At 48.4% G+C, this 18,709-nt stretch overlaps 1 protein-coding gene across 1 annotated transcript in view; it reads right to left on the reverse strand.

Moving 5' to 3' along the window:
* Window positions 1–18,709, reverse strand: part of LOC311532793 (protein-arginine deiminase type-2-like) — a 75,003-nt gene that overhangs the window by 15,033 nt on the left and 41,261 nt on the right. The window contains exons 6-10 of the mRNA XM_084651619.1: window positions 18,139–18,264; window positions 12,781–12,959; window positions 9,740–9,843; window positions 8,370–8,481; window positions 6,497–6,604 (exon numbers count right to left, since the gene is read on the reverse strand). Of these exons, the coding sequence (XP_084507745.1) occupies window positions 6,497–6,604; window positions 8,370–8,481; window positions 9,740–9,843; window positions 12,781–12,959; window positions 18,139–18,264 (629 nt within the window). The remainder of the gene's footprint in view (window positions 1–6,496; window positions 6,605–8,369; window positions 8,482–9,739; window positions 9,844–12,780; window positions 12,960–18,138; window positions 18,265–18,709) is intronic.

Below are 18,709 nucleotides of genomic sequence, written 5' to 3' on the forward strand. Positions count from 1 at the left end.
GAGTTGTTGCACTTTCTCAGTCCACCATTTGTTCTTGAGTTCTCTGGTTTTAGGTTGGACTTCCGCCCTTGCTTTGGCATGGGCTTCTCTCTTTATATTACAGTTTATGTTGTTCTGCCAAGCAGAAAATGCCATTCTCTTCTCATTGATGAGTTGCTCAATTTCAGCATCGTTCTCGTCAAACCAGTCCTGATGTTTTCTGGTTTGGTAGCCTATGGTTTCCTCACAGACATTGATGATTACTGCTTTCAACTGGCTCCAATGTTCCTCAATTTCTTCCAGAAACTCTGATGAGAGCTTTTCTTCTAAGACTGCTTGGAAGTGGTCACGCTTAATAGGGTCCTGCAAATCTTGAACCTTCAACTTGCGCCTGATCTACTTCTTTTGCAGCCTCCATTTGGGAGCGATCTTAATTTTCACTGTGGATCGAATAAGGTGATGATCAGTCCAACAGTCGTCAGCACTTGTTATTGCTCTTGTGAGAAGTACGTCACTATGAACGCGGGCACGAACTATGACATAGTCGAGGAGATGTCAGTGCTTTGACCGTGGGTGTCTCCAAGGTGTTCTGAACTTTTCCTTTTGTCGGAAGAGAGTATTCATAATAATAAGTTCATGTTCAGCACAGTTGGTCAGGAGCAGAATTCCATTTGAATTGCTTTTGCCAACTCCTTCTTTCCCGATTGTTCCTTTCCACAGGTCTGGGTCTCGCCCAACATGTGCATTGAAATCCCCCAGAAGGCTGATCTTGTCTTCTGTAAGGGTCTCTGATAAAATGGTTTCCAACTGAGAATAAAAATCTTCCTTTACATTCTCACCAGCATCCAGTGTTGGTGCATAGGTGCTCACAATAGTTGCCTGTTGATTTTTGGTGAGCCTCCATCGGAGTGTTATAAACCGCTCATTGATGCCAACTGGTACCTCAGAGAGGCACCGTACGAGCTTGCTCTTTATAGCAAAGCCCACTCCATGCAATTGGGCTTCATCCATAGATTTTCCCTTCCAGAATTAGGTGTATTTTCTTTTCTCCTCCCTCACCTGCCCTTCATCAGCTCTTCTAGTTTTGGACAAAGCAGCAATATTGATGTTAAACCAACTCTATTCACAAGCAATAATGGCTGTATGTCGCTTTGGTTGGTCGCTGTTTGAGTTGTCCATCAGGGTACGTACATTCCAAGTTCCAAAGTTGAAAAGTTTATTACATTTTCGACTGCTGAGGTGGTGATCTTGCTAGATGAGCCTATCCAGCCAGGAAAAACAGAGGCAAGACTATTTTTGGGGTACCTTTTCTAACCCCCTCCCCATGTGGGGTGAGCAGAGTGGATCCTAAATAGGACTGCTCAGTTGTGGGTGCAGCTGCTGAGATGCTCGACCCACTTCGATCCTCGAGCAAGATGATTGTATCAACACCCACTGCCTGTGTGTCGTTCTGTAACTAGGAACTTCCGGATTTCGCTGTCCTGTTCCTGTTGCCACTTGCCGATTGCCATCAGACTTTTGATTTGTGCAAATGTTATTTTCTCCAAAATTGGAAGGCGCCTGTGCGGGTCTTCTTTTAAAGTGGGGAGATGGTGCACAATAGTCACTACGCTATCCTTGACAGATAGAGGACTTGAAACCAATGGCCTGGGCACTGTGACGATTGGAGATCCTCTATCTGCTGCAGCCTACGTCCACCTTCACAGCCGTTGTAACAGAACACAACAGTTATCCTCCGTCTGTTCTGCCATTAGGGACTTCTTGGATCACACTTTGTCTGGAACCTCGCCCTTGACCTTTCTGCCATGGGTAGCCCTAAGGGAGTACATCACTCCAGGCAGCATCGCTCTCGGGGTCATTGAGACAAGCAAGCCTCTCCACCACTACATGGAGAGGAAATATGAACAGTACTATAGTAAATGAAACCATTAATTCACATGACTGGAACTCTTTTGGGTCATGTCGGTTGCTAATTTGGCTCCTGAACCACTGAGATCACTGGTCTGAACCATGGTCTCATAACCTGCTCAGCTACTAGCCTTTCCACTGCTTTGTATAACACTTGGCACCAACCATTCCTTTCATTTGAGAATCTCAAGGATATTTACCAAGGTTGGGAAATAATGTATTTTATGCGTGGGGAAACAGACAGAGAAGTTAAGACCAACATTTGCCAAAGGGGCTATTGGTTTGGGATGCCACAAGGTTTTGGTTCCACAACCTGAGACGCCTTGAGCCAGATTTCCAAAAGAGCTCAGTTCCCATTAAGGTGCTTTACGTAAGCAGCCCGATTTTCATAAGTGCCTGGCACCTGGTACCCCCTGTTGTTCTCCAATGGAGCTGCAGGGAGCTGAGTGTTTCTGAAAATCTCACCTCTTTATTTAGGCCCCTGAATGGGAGCTAAGTTCTTTGGACTATCTGGTCCCCAGTGCTTGATTTTCAAAGCTTATGAGCGCACTTAGCTCCAAATGGAATCAATGGGAACTGCTGGGGATCAGTGTCTCTGAAAATCAGACCCTGGATGTCTCAAGTTGGGCAGACAAATAACAAGGCAGCCAAAATCAGCAGCCATTTGAATGTTTTATCCCAAATGAGTAAGTGGCAGAACTAGGAACAGAACCCCAAAGTCCCTGCTCCCAGTCCTGTGCTCTAAGCACTGGTCATTGCCAGATCCTTATTTACAACCTCACTTAGATTTGCATTTTTGAGGGGGAGAAGAAGGCCCATTGATGGCTCCAAGTAATGGATATTGCTTGACTGAGGCTAGTGGATCAAGAGGTCTCTCATGGTGTCTATAAAAGGGAGCTGAAATGCGGAGAGAAGCTTTGCTGAAATCTCAGCTATGCTATTGAAACTTCCCGAGACTGAACGGTCTTGAAATCCCATCAGTGGTTTATCCCAGCAGCTGGAACACTGCAGAGATGCCGCATGGTGTTGCTGTCTCTGGTCAAAGCTGATCCTATGGGCGCAGCTTGCAAAGAGCCCACAGGCATATGGCTCTAGCCTGTTGGCAATGACTGTACATGGCAGGTTATAAGATTGCCGAGTGAAAATCTAATTCTAAAATATAAACAGTGGAGAAAAAAACATGCCCTGGATGAGTCTCCTTGGAAAAAACCCCTTGTGTGGGGCACAGTCACTGTGCTCAATCACCTGCACATCTGTTTTGTTTCACAACGGATCCAGTCAAAGGAGTCAGCAGCTGATTTTGGCAGGGGAAGGAAGTGGGTTTTCAACGAACGAAAGGCAAGACTAATAAGGCCATTTGTTGTTCAGCTGTGCTCTGGGTATTTCCCCCCCACCCAGTGCTGCAAGATCTGCAGCTCCCGACTCTTGTGTGAGTCTCAGCTGTGGGTTAAAATGGCACAAGAGAATCAGGAGCTAATACAGCGGGTTCAGAGGGCCCCACCTGCAGCAGAACCAGCACAGATCTGCTTTGTGGGGGTGGTGGGATGGGACAGGGTTTGCGGCTGCCTGTACACTGTTTGTTTGGAGATGGCCAGGGCAGATGATCCACCACCAGGTAGCTCATTCAGTTCTTCCGTCCCTGCCAAAGGGAGGCACACTAGTGCTGGGGGTGGGGGGATCTTCCCCCAGGTCCTAGATTGGAGTAGTGACCATGGGGTGGCTCAACTCCTGCTCTGTGGCTTTGGGCAGAGGGGAAGGGAACGCCATCCTCTCTCACCCTGATGAAATTGCTCAAGGCCTTGCCTAGTTATTGCGGGAAGGGACTGGGTCTGTAAGACATGCTAACCATCTTTGTTTTAATGCACAATGGGGAGGGAGGCTGCCCGCAAGGCTCCAATCTCCGATACACCCTCGTTCTCCTCCCCACGGCCATTTCATCCCCGCTGCCCTGGGAGCATTCAAGCCCTATCAGCTCCAGCAAAGCTCAGTTTCACTCCAAGAGGCTAATTCCCTCGCATCTCTTTTTCATGCTGCGGGGGGAAAAAGTGTGTGGGGCTAAATTGTGCCAGCTGGAAAATGAGATTGGTGAGATAAAAGGGGGATTAGGTGAGGCTTCAAAGCACAAGATTGGAATATAATATGTTAGCACTCCCAAGGCTGAAATTGCTTCTCTAAATACTAAGGAAAGAATTTATCAAGGGGGGCAGAGATAAGTAGTTGCCTCGCTTATTTGTAAAGAAGACGGTCAATGTGCTAGTCCCATCCTGCATGATGACTCCAGGACTGCTTGTACTCATTTGAGGCATGGTAAATTATATATTTCAACGCATTTGAAAGCGATTAACCTTCTCAGAGTGGACACATAGCAAAGGGAGCCGCTTGTGTTAGTTCTGTGGCACCTTGCTCTCTTCTCCAGTTACCAGCTGCGCCGAGAGATGGGCCTGCCGCCATTGGCTTGGGATCCAAACCGCCCCCCATGAACTCAGATCTGGGCACCTTCTGTAGAACAAATAGGTATCCAACCACTGAGCAAGAAGTAATGGCTGTGGAAAGCTCCCTGCTTGACCCCTCCCTATGCCATAGCATTGCTAGATACCGACAAGGATTTTGCCTGCCCTCAGCTGGAGCTGTCTGTGGCAATCTCTGGATGGATCTGGCTGTGGGAGGTGGGTCACAGGGGTCAGAGCTCCACAGAAGGACACTGAGAGGCAGGGGGATACCATTTTTATAACAGAACCAGAATACCTATATGAATAATAAAAAAAAAAAGACACCGGCCTCCAGCATGTAAAGCCTGGGGATGGCTCTCAACCAGATGCCTTGCATTCAAGCCCTTCTCTGCACACACAGCTGCCTGTTCTCTACTCTAGCTCCCCAGGTTAGAGTCCCTGCTTTGATGGGAACCTTTCCCAGCCTAACTTCTGGAGAGCTGGCCCTTTACATTCAACAGCGATAAGCTCTGAAAACAACCTCGTGGCAGCTGGCTGCATCCTCCGTCCTGCTCCAGGTCCAGTGGGTAAGTGACTCCTAGTAGGTTGTCCTTTCCTCTCCTTATGAAAGGGATGCCGCACATTTGCAGGGGCACAAAAAAGCCCTTGGCCTCAAATAAGCAGGATCAAGGAATCCCTGGAATGGTGGCAAGAAAACATGACTGTGGCCTCTCAATTTAAATAGATATTAGGGCTATCCCATGACCCCCTCGATCTGGGATGCCTCGGCAGGAGAGCTGGGGATGTTCCCTCCCCTTCTAGCTTAAAGGTCAGCTGGAGAAATCAGAATGTTTCTGTGAAGCAGAAGAGGAGCTGGTCCTGGACCAGGAAGGATTTAGCAGAAAGGATGATTCATGGGACATGGGACATCTCCCTTGATGGCTTGATCCTGCCATAAGTGCAGGAGATTGGATTAGAGGACCTCTCAAGGTCCTTTCCAGTCCTACAATTCTGATTCTTTACTAAACTGTGACCTATAACTTAAAAGCCGCAGCAAGCTGGAAGTGGACACAGGGGCATAGTTACCTCTCTCGGTCACCTGCACAGCAAATAAATGGTATTAAAAACTCATCTTGTAGCAATTTGTTCCAGAGTCTCCCTGCCAGCCTCCGCGGTTTCTCTTCTACGCATTTCCTCTACTTCTTTGAAATAGAAAATACTGGGGCCACATTCTCTGTTGTGCTTTTGGGAGTCCAGTGAAATCCATACAGCTTCACGGTCACAGTGCAGAGGAGAATTTGGCTCTTGGTTCTTAGCAAAACTGTTTGAAAAATTTTAGACGGAAACAGTTTTCCATCAGGAAAAGCGGTTTCAGCAAAATCAAAATGTTTCATGGGAACGTGTCGATTTCAATGAATTTTCCAAATTGAAACAATTCAAAATTGAAATGGAGTGTTTCATTTGGCCTTTCTTGTTTCAGTTCACTTTGACTTTTATATTATAAAACATTGATTATGATATGTTATATTTAAAAGATTATATTTAATATCACATATATTTAAGATTGTATACATTTAATATTATAATAGGTTTTGTCATTATCAAAACAAAATAAATTAAAATCCGAGAATCTAACTACCCATACAGATTTAGCATAAAGAGCTATTTGAGATTGAGGCTTGGAAACAATCAGACAGGTTTTCTGGTCACAGGGAAAGCAGGAAATGTTGACACCATGTGAACTACCCTTACAGAATTATGTTCTTTCACACTGGGAAGTTGAGCTGGGAGCAGCCTTTGGAGAAAGGTCTAAACAGATCTTAAACTCAGAATTGGGTTAAGCATCAGATTCCTCTTTGTAGAGATAAAGCACAATACAACACCAGACTATGGGGGAAATAACCAAGTGCTTTCACAGGGCCCAGTCCTGTTTCAGGATCCATGACACAGACCCCTGAAGTCCATGGGACTCTAGGCTAGGCAGATCCCAGCCCTCACTCAAGCAAATTCCTGTAGTCTTCAAAGGGAGTTTGCATGTACAGGGGGCCTCAAGATTTGGCTCCTATTCTTTTGTCACCTGGCCTAGAAGATGCTCATTGATAACCACAAGCCTCTCCCTCTGCCAGGAGACAATACAAGAGAAACCAAACATGTCTGCAAAACAGATAGGCTGCTCTTACCAGAATCTCTTTGATGGGAAAGTCTTTCAGGCCCCCATCTCTGGGAGAGTCCAGAACCACAGGGAAGCATTTGTGAGGAGCATGTACGTAGCCAAACTCAATTTCATCCTGTCCAAGTGAGAAAAGCCATCTATTACATACAGGCAGATGGAGAAGAATTATCCCTCTCTAGTAACACGCTCATACTCAGCTAGGATGGCCACCTTTTCAAAAGGCAAAAGCAGGACGCAAGCAGGAGCCCCGCCCCCATCCATGGCCCCACCCTCACTCCTCCTCTTCCCCTGAGACCCCACCCCCTGGCCAGGCAGAAGGTGGAGCTGGGTCGGGAACGAGTTTCCCAGGGAGCACGGGCTGCTGTGGGGAGCCCTGAAGTCCCAGACTCTCCACCTGTCCTGGGCAGGGGGCCGGGGTGCTTGACAGCAGCCCCCAGCCTGTGTCCCCACCCCGCCTGGGCATGCCACCCAAGGCAGGTGGAGGGTCTGGGACTCCAGGGCCGCCCACAGTGGCCTGGCTTCCGTGGGCAGCTCTTACTACTGCCTGGCCCCCGCTTCTGGCCTGGCCAGGGGCAGGGCCTTGGGGGAGGAGCGGGGGGGGGGGGCTAAGGCCCACCTCAGTTCCCCACCCCACCAGGAAGAGGCTGGCACTACCCCTGAGCCTTGGGCAGGCGTGGAGCGGCGCCGCAGGGAATCCGGGACAAATGCCGTCCTGGAGTCATTCAACCCAGGACCGGGACTAGAGCTCAGCATTTTGGGACTGTCCCACCCAATTCGGGATGGGTGGGCACCCTATACTCAGCACTGACTGAGGCCCAGATCCTCAGAGGTATTTAGGCACCGAACTTCCACGGATGTCAATAGGAATTAGGCAGCTAGTTACTGTGGAGGATGTGGGCCTGAGGGCCTTTCACCCAAGCTCCTGTTGGCAACTATCGGCCCCATTTTACAGATGGGGAGAGGGGTGCAGAGAAGGGAAGAGTTACGTTTTCACAAGCATCCGCTCATTTGGGGGGCCTCAATGTGTGGAGACAACTAGTGTCTGATTTGTAGAAGCGGCGCACCCCCAGTTCCAGCCAGCTGGTTTGTGCAAGCCTTCCTCCCCACTTGGACAGTGCCCCTCAATCCAGCCCTGCAGCACCCTGAACAGATCTGCCAGCAAGCCTCTGTTAGGATTCAGAGCCCCCTCCCCTATCCCCAGAGTGCCCCACCCAAAGCAGAGATGATCCCAGTAAGCTCCCTGGGGCAGGGACCATCTTTGTGTTCAGTTTTGTGTTATGCTAGGACCACTAGCATAACGGGGCCCTGTCCACCAGTGGGGCGCCAAGAAGCTACAGTAATGCCAAAAGGAACTGACCATCATCAAGCGAAGCTTTGTACTTTATACGATTCAGTCTCTGGTCAGCTGGCCCTTTAAGGGATTGGGGATCAGCTGCATCCGTGCCAGGCTTTGCCCAGCTTCCCAGGTGATGGGCACGAGTTTAGGGGATCACATGACAAGGATGTCATGTGATTGAACTAGGTCTGCTGGGAGGTATTAGGAAGGGGAGCGAGGCCAAGAAGACGGTGAGGCTGCTGGGAAGAGAGCAGATGAGAACTCGCTGGAGCTCCCATGGGAGAGAGAGACCTGCAAGGAGCAGAAGGTGAGAAGCCCCAGCTAGGAGGGCTGCAAAGGAATGAGTCTGGAGGGAGAGCGCTAAGGAAGGGGAAACGGAGGCAGTGTCTGAAGCCAGACTGGGCAAGTCTTGCCATGGAGACTAACACAAACCAACTTCATTTAACAACGGCTTTTGGCTGGCAGGTTCTAACACTGGAATTGTTTAATGTACTAAAGGAAGGAAGAGTCTTTGTATCGTCCGCCATCTCCCACGCCACCTCACCTGCATCCAGCGGTCTCCACGATTCACATACCCAAAGCAGACCTTCAGGTCGCAACTGGCTTTGCTCACTAAGCTCTTCACCGCCTTCAGGAAAAGATAATTATCCTTCACACTGTGAAAACAAAGGGAAAGGGGAAGACATTGGAAGAGGAGGCGGGGGTGGGGGTGGGGAAGCTCACAGAAAGGAGAGGGGGCCGAAAATTACATTCCTCGTCCCAGGCCTCAGAAGTGAATTGTCCCTGGCAAATATACCCTTCCAAACTCTTACTGGGATGGGCACGGAAGCTGGGAGTTAAATACTGTCAGTGGTGACATGTATGGATCTGGCCACAGCTATGAGGCTAGGCTGCTGTTGGCAGCATATTGCTGAGCTGGGTTCCAACGGATGGGTTTAGATTTTGGGCTGGGAACTCTGCCATACTGGGACAATCTATGGGATGAGAAAACCTGCCTTGCAGTGATGGATTCAAAGAGCTCTATCTGTTTAGCCTAAAAAAGAGAAGATTAAGGGGATGACTTTTTGATCTACTAGTATTACTAGCTGATCACGAGTCAGATTTCAGCCACTGGATCGTGTTATACCTTTTCTGGTCTAGATTTCACTCCTACATAGACCTGTTCTTGAGAGAGGACACATCAAGATTTTCAATATTTCAAGTTGCTTTCAGGTGAAAACTCATTTCCTACTGAAAACATGTGACGTTTGAAATCTCACACATTTTTGAATGGGACCACGGTTATTGTCACCAAAAATGCCACGCACAAAGAGTTCTGGGCTGGGAATGGCCCTGGAACATTTCAGAACATTTCTGATATTTGCACAGCTCCAGTCATAACCACACCCAGATTCCTTACCAGGTGGACACGACAGTAGGTTTATGGACCAACCATGCCAGTATTTCTAACCTCCTTTTGACTTTATATAGTCAATTGAGTGGATCATCCCTGGTGTAACTCAACTTCAGTGGAATTGCAGCAGGAAATGTTGGAAAAAGCAGGAAAGCATGAGGTCCAGTAGCTTTGCCTTAGTGGATAGATCCTCAGAATAAGAAATTGCTGTGCAATACTTTGTACTCGAGCTCCCATCATGAGTGTTCCTTAACTGTGGACTGGAGCTCCCATCATCCTTCACTTTTAATCAGCTGGTTGAGCCTGGCCATCCTGACTCTCAATACTTAATCGATTAACAATCAATGGGACTGCTCTCAGCTCAAGTCTTTAGAAGGTTGGGTTTCTAATAGGTATATATAGACAGGCACAGGTCAACAAAATCTGTTGGCCTGCACCATGCCCTGCAATCATTCGTGTCCCAAGAGATGCCAGCAACAAGCTGGCACGTGTACAGGGAGGCATCTTCACTGGCTCTTTACCTGCATACAAAAACGTTCACTGGTGCCAAGGTGTTTGGAGTCATTATCCAGGGAGCAACTCGGAAAACTACCGTGTCTGTGAAAATCGGAGCCCGTGGAATCCCCTGGAGGGGAAGCAGAACATTGCACACAATCAGCACATTCATAGGGCTGCAAAGCTCAATAGTAACAACGTATGGGTGGGTGAACAGAAAGGGTAGACAATGGATGTATAGGCCGGCGTCCCTTCAGCCGCAGTTAAAACCGGCAGCTGAACAGGTCAACCAAGATTTGCTGAGCGCTGAACTCTTACTCCCAGAGTTGAGAGACATCTGCTAGGGATAGGTTCAGAGTAATTCACTCAACCCCACCTCGGCACAGTGAGATGAGACACCCTTCCAACCCTGAGGAGTCAATGGGCCAGATCCGCAGCTGGTGTAAATTGGCACAGCTCTATTGGCTTCCACAGGGCTACACTGATTTACACGAGGTGCAGATCTGGCCTTTGGACTATCTCAGACCGTTCTCCATTGCTCCTTTGGACTCTATCTCCAGGAACCATGGAGTAACTGTGGAAATTGTCCTAACATAACCTGGAAGTTGGAAGGGTCAGTGTAGCCATAAAGCAAAAGCAGTGGAGAGCTGAATGACTGAGATGAGGACACGAGATGTGCTGTGAGGCGAAGAGATGCAGGGATGTCATGGGTACCCTTTTAATTTGGGATCTTATGTTGCATTGTAGGAATTCCTTACTCCATAGGTGGCTGCTTAATTGTGTTATGGAGCTACAGTACGCTCTGCACGGATATTGTCTGGGTACTGAGATTCCAGGGAAGCGCACATTTCTCGGGATATATTTCCCAGGTCCAGCTGGCTTGCAGCACCTCAGATTTGCCCAAATTGGAATGTAGGCAGTGGAATTTAGGATGTAGATATGGTTTAAAACAATGGAATTTAGGGATGTAAATATCGTTTAAAAAGTTAACTGTTTAAATGACTACAAATATTTTGTTTAAATGGTTAACCGATTAAAGAGCCGGCTGGCGCAGCTCGGGCCAGGGCCGATCCAGCCGGCTGGTGCTGCTCCAGCTGGTGCAGCTGGGGCTGGCAAGGCTGGGGCTGCTCCAGCTGACGCAGGGCTGCTGGGGTTGGCGGGCTGGCCAGCCCAGGGGTTAACAGTTAAGGCAGGTTAACCGGTAAAACTAATGCTTACCTGTTAACAGGTTAACCAGTTAACATTTTACATCCCTAGTGGAATTAACCTCACGCTTCTCTACTAACTTCCTGACAGAAAGACACCCATGATTGCTGTGTTCTGTAAACCCAATTCTGTGAGCAGTGAGGTCATAGAATCATAGAAGATTAGGGTTGGAAGGGACCTCAGGAGACCATCTAGTCCACTCCCCTGCTCAAAGCACAACCAACCCCAACTAAATCATCCCAGACAGGTCCTAGCAGGGAGATCACAGAGCCAACCCCCTATGCATGTCATATTACATGCAGCGGCACACTCTGGTCTCAGAGAAAGGCTGAGCCTCTCAGCGGTAGGTCGGTGGTCTGTGTCTCCATAAAATTCAGCTCACTCTAATCCACCAGAAACCAGGTGCAGCATGCTCCAAAAAGACACTGACAACTTAAAACACGAAAAGGACTTTGAAATAAATATCTCAGGCCCGGGCCAATTTAACGCTGGCACGTTAGATGTGCTAAGTGACGTGTTGAGCTTTAACATCACCAGCTCCTTCTTCTGTTACATAACAGCTCTAATGGGGAAGACGATGGCTTGCACCAGCTTCTAGCTGGACCCCGTTGGGGAAGACCCCAAATTAACCTGAATGCCTGTAATTCTCAAAGGGAGAGGTGGGAGGAGTTTACTACTAGGGTGCAGCCCCAGGAGAGAGAGGTTATATATCTCCCTCCACGCCTGTTGCAACCCCACTGAGACATGGAACATTAAATCCCTTGTGGGCTTGGCATGGATCATCATTCCCTCTAAAACAGAAACACTCACACAGCAGAGCATTAAGAACTGGTGCAGGCTCCGCTTCCCACCACAGATTTCATTATGTTACATTTACACATTTAGCCCTTTGCTTTGCGGAGACATTTTTTGCTTTGCCCAGGTGAGAATTTAGTGCTGAAGGACACAGCAGCCATGGAGACTGAAAACCTGATTCGTGCCCACCTTGTGTCGTCACTTACCCTCGTGCAAAGTGTCTGCAGAACTCTGCCGCTGGTGTGAGGATGCAGAGAATTCTTGGGGGCTGATTCTGAACTCACTCACGCCAGTTTTGCACTGGCAAGACTCCAGTGGAAGTGCTCCTGATTTACCCGGGGGGGCAGTGGTCAGAATCAAACCCTGATTTGGTAGCATTTTGCATCTGCTTTATCTGGGGGATAAATGATGATACACGGTGCAAGGCCGTGGTCTAAAGTGATAAACACAAGCTGTCCACCCCATGTGCTTTAACGCTCAGTTGGAATGATCACTTCAAGGCTGGGATACCAGCGACTTCATGTCTATGGCTCATTCACGCCTTGGCCTCTCTGGTGAGTCTGCCAGTGAGGGAGCCAACCGGTGCCAACTATGGTGACATATGTGATATGGAGTCTATTCATGAAAAACTGAACTGAGACCCACCAAACTCACTTCATATGAGACTGAAAAGTCTGCGTAACACCTTTCAGGCCTTACCGACCTGGACTAGATTTGAAGGAGCAACCTACATGCTAAAGACTCCATATCGCCTTACTGATTCCTTGAGACATCCAGTCCCCATGCAATGATTATTGTAAGACAAGAGTGGCACAAAAGCACATCTGGAAGGAAATGTAATTCACAAACATCCTTGGGTTTAGCACATTTGACCTATTCTTGGGCTTCCAATAGTTACTGAAATAAATTAATCTCCCAGATGTCAGCTGAGTTACCTAAGGATGCATCATGCCAGTCGACTGATATTTCACAGCTTGCTATGTCCGTAGTGTTGCTAAACCCATGCAATTAAACATCCTGTTCCCAGGTGACATCATGCCCTCCCCTCCCTACCATGCCCAACAACCTCAGTTAATGACTCTAGAAGGCTGATGTTGATGGAGACCAGCCCAGAGAAGGTGTCATCTGGGAAGTGGAGACCCTCCACGAAGAACTCCAGCTCTGCAGATCCACCTGTGTATTTCACCATATGATACAGCTTTCTCCTACCCAGAACATGGATGTAACGCTGACCAAAGAAGGGATCTAGAAGAAAAAAGGGTGTTGGGGAGAAGGAATGTTTAGAAAAATGGGACTTTCCTGTAGCACATTCTCTCTAGCTATGTAATTTTGTGGGGCTCCCTTCCCCTCTCACCCTTAAGGGGTCCATGCTTGCATCTTTAGTTCTATGGCCCACATGACAAAACTCTGGGGATCACTGGTGGCTCCAGGCCATAATTTGAGACCAGTTGTTACTCCTGAAGGAATTCTGCACCACTGCAGACACAAAGAATTCATGTCCCCACAGATTTTTTTTTCTCTGCAGAATATAGATTCTACTGGAGAGATGCTGCAGTTACACTTTTCGTCCAGCAGAGGCCGCTGTGGTGCCAGAGGCGAGGGCAGCCAGCCAGCAGAGAGGCTGCAGTCCTCACAGTGGGGCCAGGTGAGGAGGCACGGGACAGATAGAGTGGGGCACACAGGGCTGCTGGGGGATCATGCAATGGGGTTCAGAAGGGCTAGTGGGGAGACACACTGGGGCGTGGGCTCGAGCTATTGAGGTGACAGCATTGAGCCAGGGACTGAATGGAAGGGGGGCTGCAGAGCCACATGGGGACAGGGAGGTGGGGATGCAGGACCACGTGAGGACAGGGGTAGATGTGCCATACTGAATGGGAGAGGCTAGGGGTCTGCCAGGGTCTGCATGGGGGAGGCTCCTCACCTCCCTAACAATTCCCCCGCCCCCGCCAAAAAAAAACACCCTGTTCCATACTTCTCCCACCCACACCCAACAACCCTCTAGGTTCACTCTCAGGCTTCTTTCCAGCAATTACTTCCTTCTCCCTCAGCTCCTCCATTACCCTGACTCCCCCAAGCCTTTGCACTGCTTCTGAGGGGTGCAGGAAATACGTTTCTGTATTGTAGTTTAAATGAATTCAAAGTTCTGTATTAATATGCCTAGTAAGAAATCTATTTGTCAAAAAAACATTTCCTGAATCTTTCTTTTTGTCTGTATTGTTACAGACATACTGGCTGACAGGTATTTTGAAATAATTGAAACTGGCGTGATTATACTGTGTTATTTTGACAAATAAAATATGCAGAATTTTAAAATACTGTGCGCAGAATTTTTAATTTTATGGAGCAGAATTCCCACAGGAGTAAATCACTGTGCTCCACAGATACAAGCGGAGACTGTCGCTAGTCTTTTAAATAGCCAGTTAATAAGTCAATTAAGTGGAGGGGTTATGAGCCCAAGTATCCAGCACTCCAGACCAGTGCACTGTCATTTGAGCTAAGGGAATGGCTCCACTCAATCTTGCCAAGCCAGGTTCTTAGATTTCAGTCCCAGAAAGGCAGGACTCTCTGCACACTGGAGAGCTGTGGCGTGATCATGTGCTGACAAGCTGCAGCCCATACAGAGGTTTTCCTATAAGCTTCAGAGAACGATTTTTGTTTAAACCCGCGTCTCTGTTTTAGCTGTTCTTTCAGCATTGCGGCTGCCAGGTTTTAGAGGCACTTTGTGTTCTAGGGTTTTGATTGTGCTCTGTGGCCTCTTGAAGGCAGGATCAAAGCCGCATCCCAGCGAGGTTTCAGGCTTGGTCCCAGATGACACCACAAAATTCAGCTTTAGAGCCTCCTCTTGCCCAAGAGAAGCCGCTGTGGCTACTCCTTAATTCACTGCCACCAGGGCGTGCATTTTGTCCTTTCAGGTATTTAGGAGAATACTCTTATAGCGTCACTGAGTTTGAGGCCAGAAGGGACTGCCAGATCAGCTGGTCTGTTCTGTCTATCACAGGCCATCAGCCCCACCCAGCATCCGGACACTGAACCAAACCATGGTGAGCCAGTTAAGGAATCTTGGACTGAGCTGTAGAGAGTGGAAAAATGGCCCTGTGGTTAAGGCACTGCCCCTAGAGTTGGGTGAATTTTTTTCGGGGAATACATTATTCACCAAAAAATGCACCTTCAGGCCACCTTGAAACATTTTGTTTTCAAAACGATACATTTCAACACAACATTGCATTTAGAAATGCAGCTAGATTTAATGAACAAACACAGAAAAGGAGTACAAACGCCCTCGGCTGAAACAAAATGTTTCGTTCAACCCAAAACAATTTTGGGGGAGAGGGGTTGGGTTCGGCCACCGAATCAGAAAAAAATCAGTGATTTGCCCAGCTCTACTCAGGTGCTCTGGGATCAAATCCCAGTTCTGCCACAGCTTCACTGTGTGTCCTGGGAAGAATCACTTCACCTCTCGGTTTGCCATCATTAAAACAGGAATAATAATCCTCTCTTTTGGGCAAGCGGCTAACTCATTACATGTGTACCCCAGCACAGTGGCCTTACCTTAAAGCAAATAAAAATGATAATAAAGATTGGGTAAATCCCATGTCCCAAAAAGGGTGCTTAAAAAATGCGAGTTTAAGAGCAACGAGCCAGCCTTGAAAACACTGTAGCTTTCCTTTCATGTATTATATTATTACATTGTTTTGAAAGGATTCCAATGCACATGGAAGAAACTCAACACCCTGCGAAACACCTGTACCAGCTTCACTCCCTGTCTGAATGACTCAGAAGCATCAGAGAATTTGAGGTCAGGCAGGACGAGCATTTCAAACACAATGCATGTGTCCTGGCTTAACGGACGGGCACTGGCTTCCTAGCAAGGTCCCAATGAACGAAAGCTGTGAGAAGGAAGCAGCCTGGCCTTGTGGCTAGAGCCCTAGCCTAGCACTCGGGAGACCTGAGCTCTCATCCTGGCTTTTTCACAGACTTGTATGTTGTGTCCCCTCTCTGTGCCTCAGTTTCTCCATCTGTAAAAGAGCGATATTCATCCTGACCTTCTTTGTAAAGCACTTTAAAATCTGCGCATGAAAACGTGCTGCCTAAAAGCTAGGGATTATCCTGGCAAGACTTTTTCCCGGCAATGATTTTCTAAAAGCCTCTTTGCTTTGATTATTTCTCCCAATCTAATAAAATTTCATCTGGGTGATACAGCTTGTGGCAGGTAAAGATCTGGTAGCTAAGTCTCTCTTTGGCTGTTAATTGGAACCCAACCATAGGCAGGCACTGATTTTTTTTTTTTTTTAAATCAGCCCAAAGCCCAAGTCAAATATGCTCTGGCATCTGCAACTGACTGCACTGCCCTGGTATGAACGGCCAGCTCTGGGAGAAACATTAGGCCAAAGGCACTTGCCAGAGATGCTAACGGCCCTGCTCTCTGTAACATGAGGTATTTAATTAATGTCCAGAGAGAGAACACAGTGCTCACATCAATGGGAGCTCGCAGGGGAATCAGAGTGGAATTTTGGCAAGGGAGTGGGATCAACTCATCACTCATTCATTCGTTCCCTGGCAGCTCTCAATGGGGGGCAGGTAGTTGGCCTGGTGGATGCTGGCTTTGCATTGCACTGAGCTAAGGCAGAACACATCCCTGGGGGGAAAGGCCTTACCATTTCACAGCTCCAATAGGAAGTGAAGGTCGTTGGCAGCTTTAAGCATAGCACGCCCGGTGGGCATTGCCCCGTCTGTGTGACTATGGGAGATACATTCATGTCACCACAGGATTGCTCATCGAATGATAAGGTACTAGCACAGGTAAAGCTGTGTGGGTGGTGCCTTGTGCTAAGATCCACTCAATTCTCCTAAGCTAAGCGGCACAGGGCCTGGTTGTTCAAGTAGGTGGGAGACTGCCCAGCAACACCCAAAGGCTATAGCAGGGGTGGCCAAACTTTCTGAGCTGCATATGATAATCTTCAGAAGTTCAAGTGCTGGGAGTGCCTACTGGGGCTTCAGACCTGTGGGGTGTGCCTGCCTGGGTTCCCACCCTGCAGCAGGATGGTAGGGCAAGGGATTCTGCCCCGAGCCTCAGCAGGTAACTCCTGTGGGGCAGAAGTGCCAAGACCCCTCTCCCCATTGGGCAGAAGATCCTAGCCCCACCACCGTACGGCAGAAGCCCCGAGCTCCCCACCGACACTGGTAGTTGGAGGAGTGGGGGGCTCCGCGAGCTGCACTTTACCTGTAAAAGAGCCGCATGTGGCTTGTGAGCTGCAGTTTGGCCACCCTGGGCTATAGCAAAGCATGCTGGGTATTCAGCGGGAATCAACAGCGCACACACGCTTCCCTTAGAAGACAAACAAAACCATCCAAGAATAAACCTAATACAAACCTGGTCACCTCAAGGACCCCATAACCTGATTCTGAGTCCATTCCTCCGTCCGTCTATCCCCATTGCCTGTTACTACCCCCAATGGTTTGTCTTGTGATCACCTGAGGCTGGGACACGGTCAGTGCGTCTCCTTGCTGTGTAAAGCACCATGCAGACGTGTAAAGCACCATTCACAAGTGTGAAATAACAAGATCAACTTGGCGTGGTGAGGATTCCGGCACAGCCGTGCTATGGTTTGAGATTACAGGGTACGAGCAGTGGGGTGGGGGGGAATCCTACACAGACCTTCACCATGTCTGTTCTCAGCAGTATTATCCCTAGGCCCTCACTTTCATTGAGGGTGAACTCCACCCTCAGGGAAAGCAGACATGAGATCCCAGGAAACAAAACATCTTGTGCTAGTTTTGCTCCCAATATGTCAGATGGAGACCGAGAGAGGAAGGGTCTGTTCCCAAACTCCACCCACAAACGGAGAGAAGTCAGATAGCTTTGCTACATTAACGAGCGGGGAAACTCGTAAACGTCAGCACTGCTTGGGTCATCATAACGCTTCAGAGTCAACACCCCATTGGGAGGGAGGAGGCAGTTCGCACTTCCCAGAACGGTTGTTTCTGTCACATCTCTTTGAGACAGGCACATCTCTAGTATCGGACAGACAGCATCGCTTCAGGGTCCATATTGGGAAAGCTATCTTTGCAACTATAAAGCTAGAAGCCTAGGGCCGCAGCCTAGTCTGTCCAAGGACTCCAAGGACTCCTAATTGATACCAGCCCGAGCAAGATCAGGTATTCTTTTACATGACAGTAAACTTTAAATTCTGGGGGAAATGCTGGAGCCAACAGAGAAGTGCTGGAACAGTGAACTACTGCCCGCCGGGTGAGTGATTCCCAAAGGGTCAATTGTTTTAGTGGGAGGGATGTGCATGGAAACCTTCAACAAAGCACATACAGGAAACAAGAGAAAAGGAAAAGAAGAGTTTGCAGCACCAGAGAGGGATAAAAAGCATCATGAAACAGGGGGGAGGGGAAGAGAAAGAAAAGAGGAACCACTTACTCTCCACATAAAAGACTCCTACTTTGTCAGAGTCAGACATAGGAATGTAGAGAACCATTTCATACCCAGCAGGCAGCCTTTGGGGGCCTTCGGTTCTCAAGATCATCCGAGACATGTCCCGCAAATCTAAAAAACAACAACAAAGGCAAATGAAGGCAGGACATCGGATACAGCATTGTCACCGCTTCCGTGGTTATTAAAGTTATCAGCTAACAACTGTGTGTGGCAAATTAATGAACAAGAAACATATGGAGGTGGGTGCCTGGGTCAGACTGGGAAAACCAGAGCACCTTCCCTAGGTGATCCATGAAAAGACCAATGGCAAAGGGCAGTTGCAGACACCCAAAGTTTCAGAGAATTCACAAACCGATTGCTTCTGCGCAGAGGACTCTGGAGAGGAAGACGGTGATCACGCTGCTGTGTGCATCCCATCCCTAGTTTAGAGACGCATGGTCACACAGGCGACCATCCTGCTGCCAAGCCCCAGAATGAAGGATGAGAACCACACAGGGGCAGACCAATCTCTTTAGCCTGGGCAACAGCTCCATTGCCTTAGTGTCATAATTCAGCA

This window comes from Lepidochelys olivacea (genome assembly GCF_965140295.1).
Source record: "Lepidochelys olivacea isolate rLepOli2 genome assembly, chromosome: 18".
Classification (NCBI taxonomy): domain Eukaryota; kingdom Metazoa; phylum Chordata; order Testudines; family Cheloniidae; genus Lepidochelys; species Lepidochelys olivacea.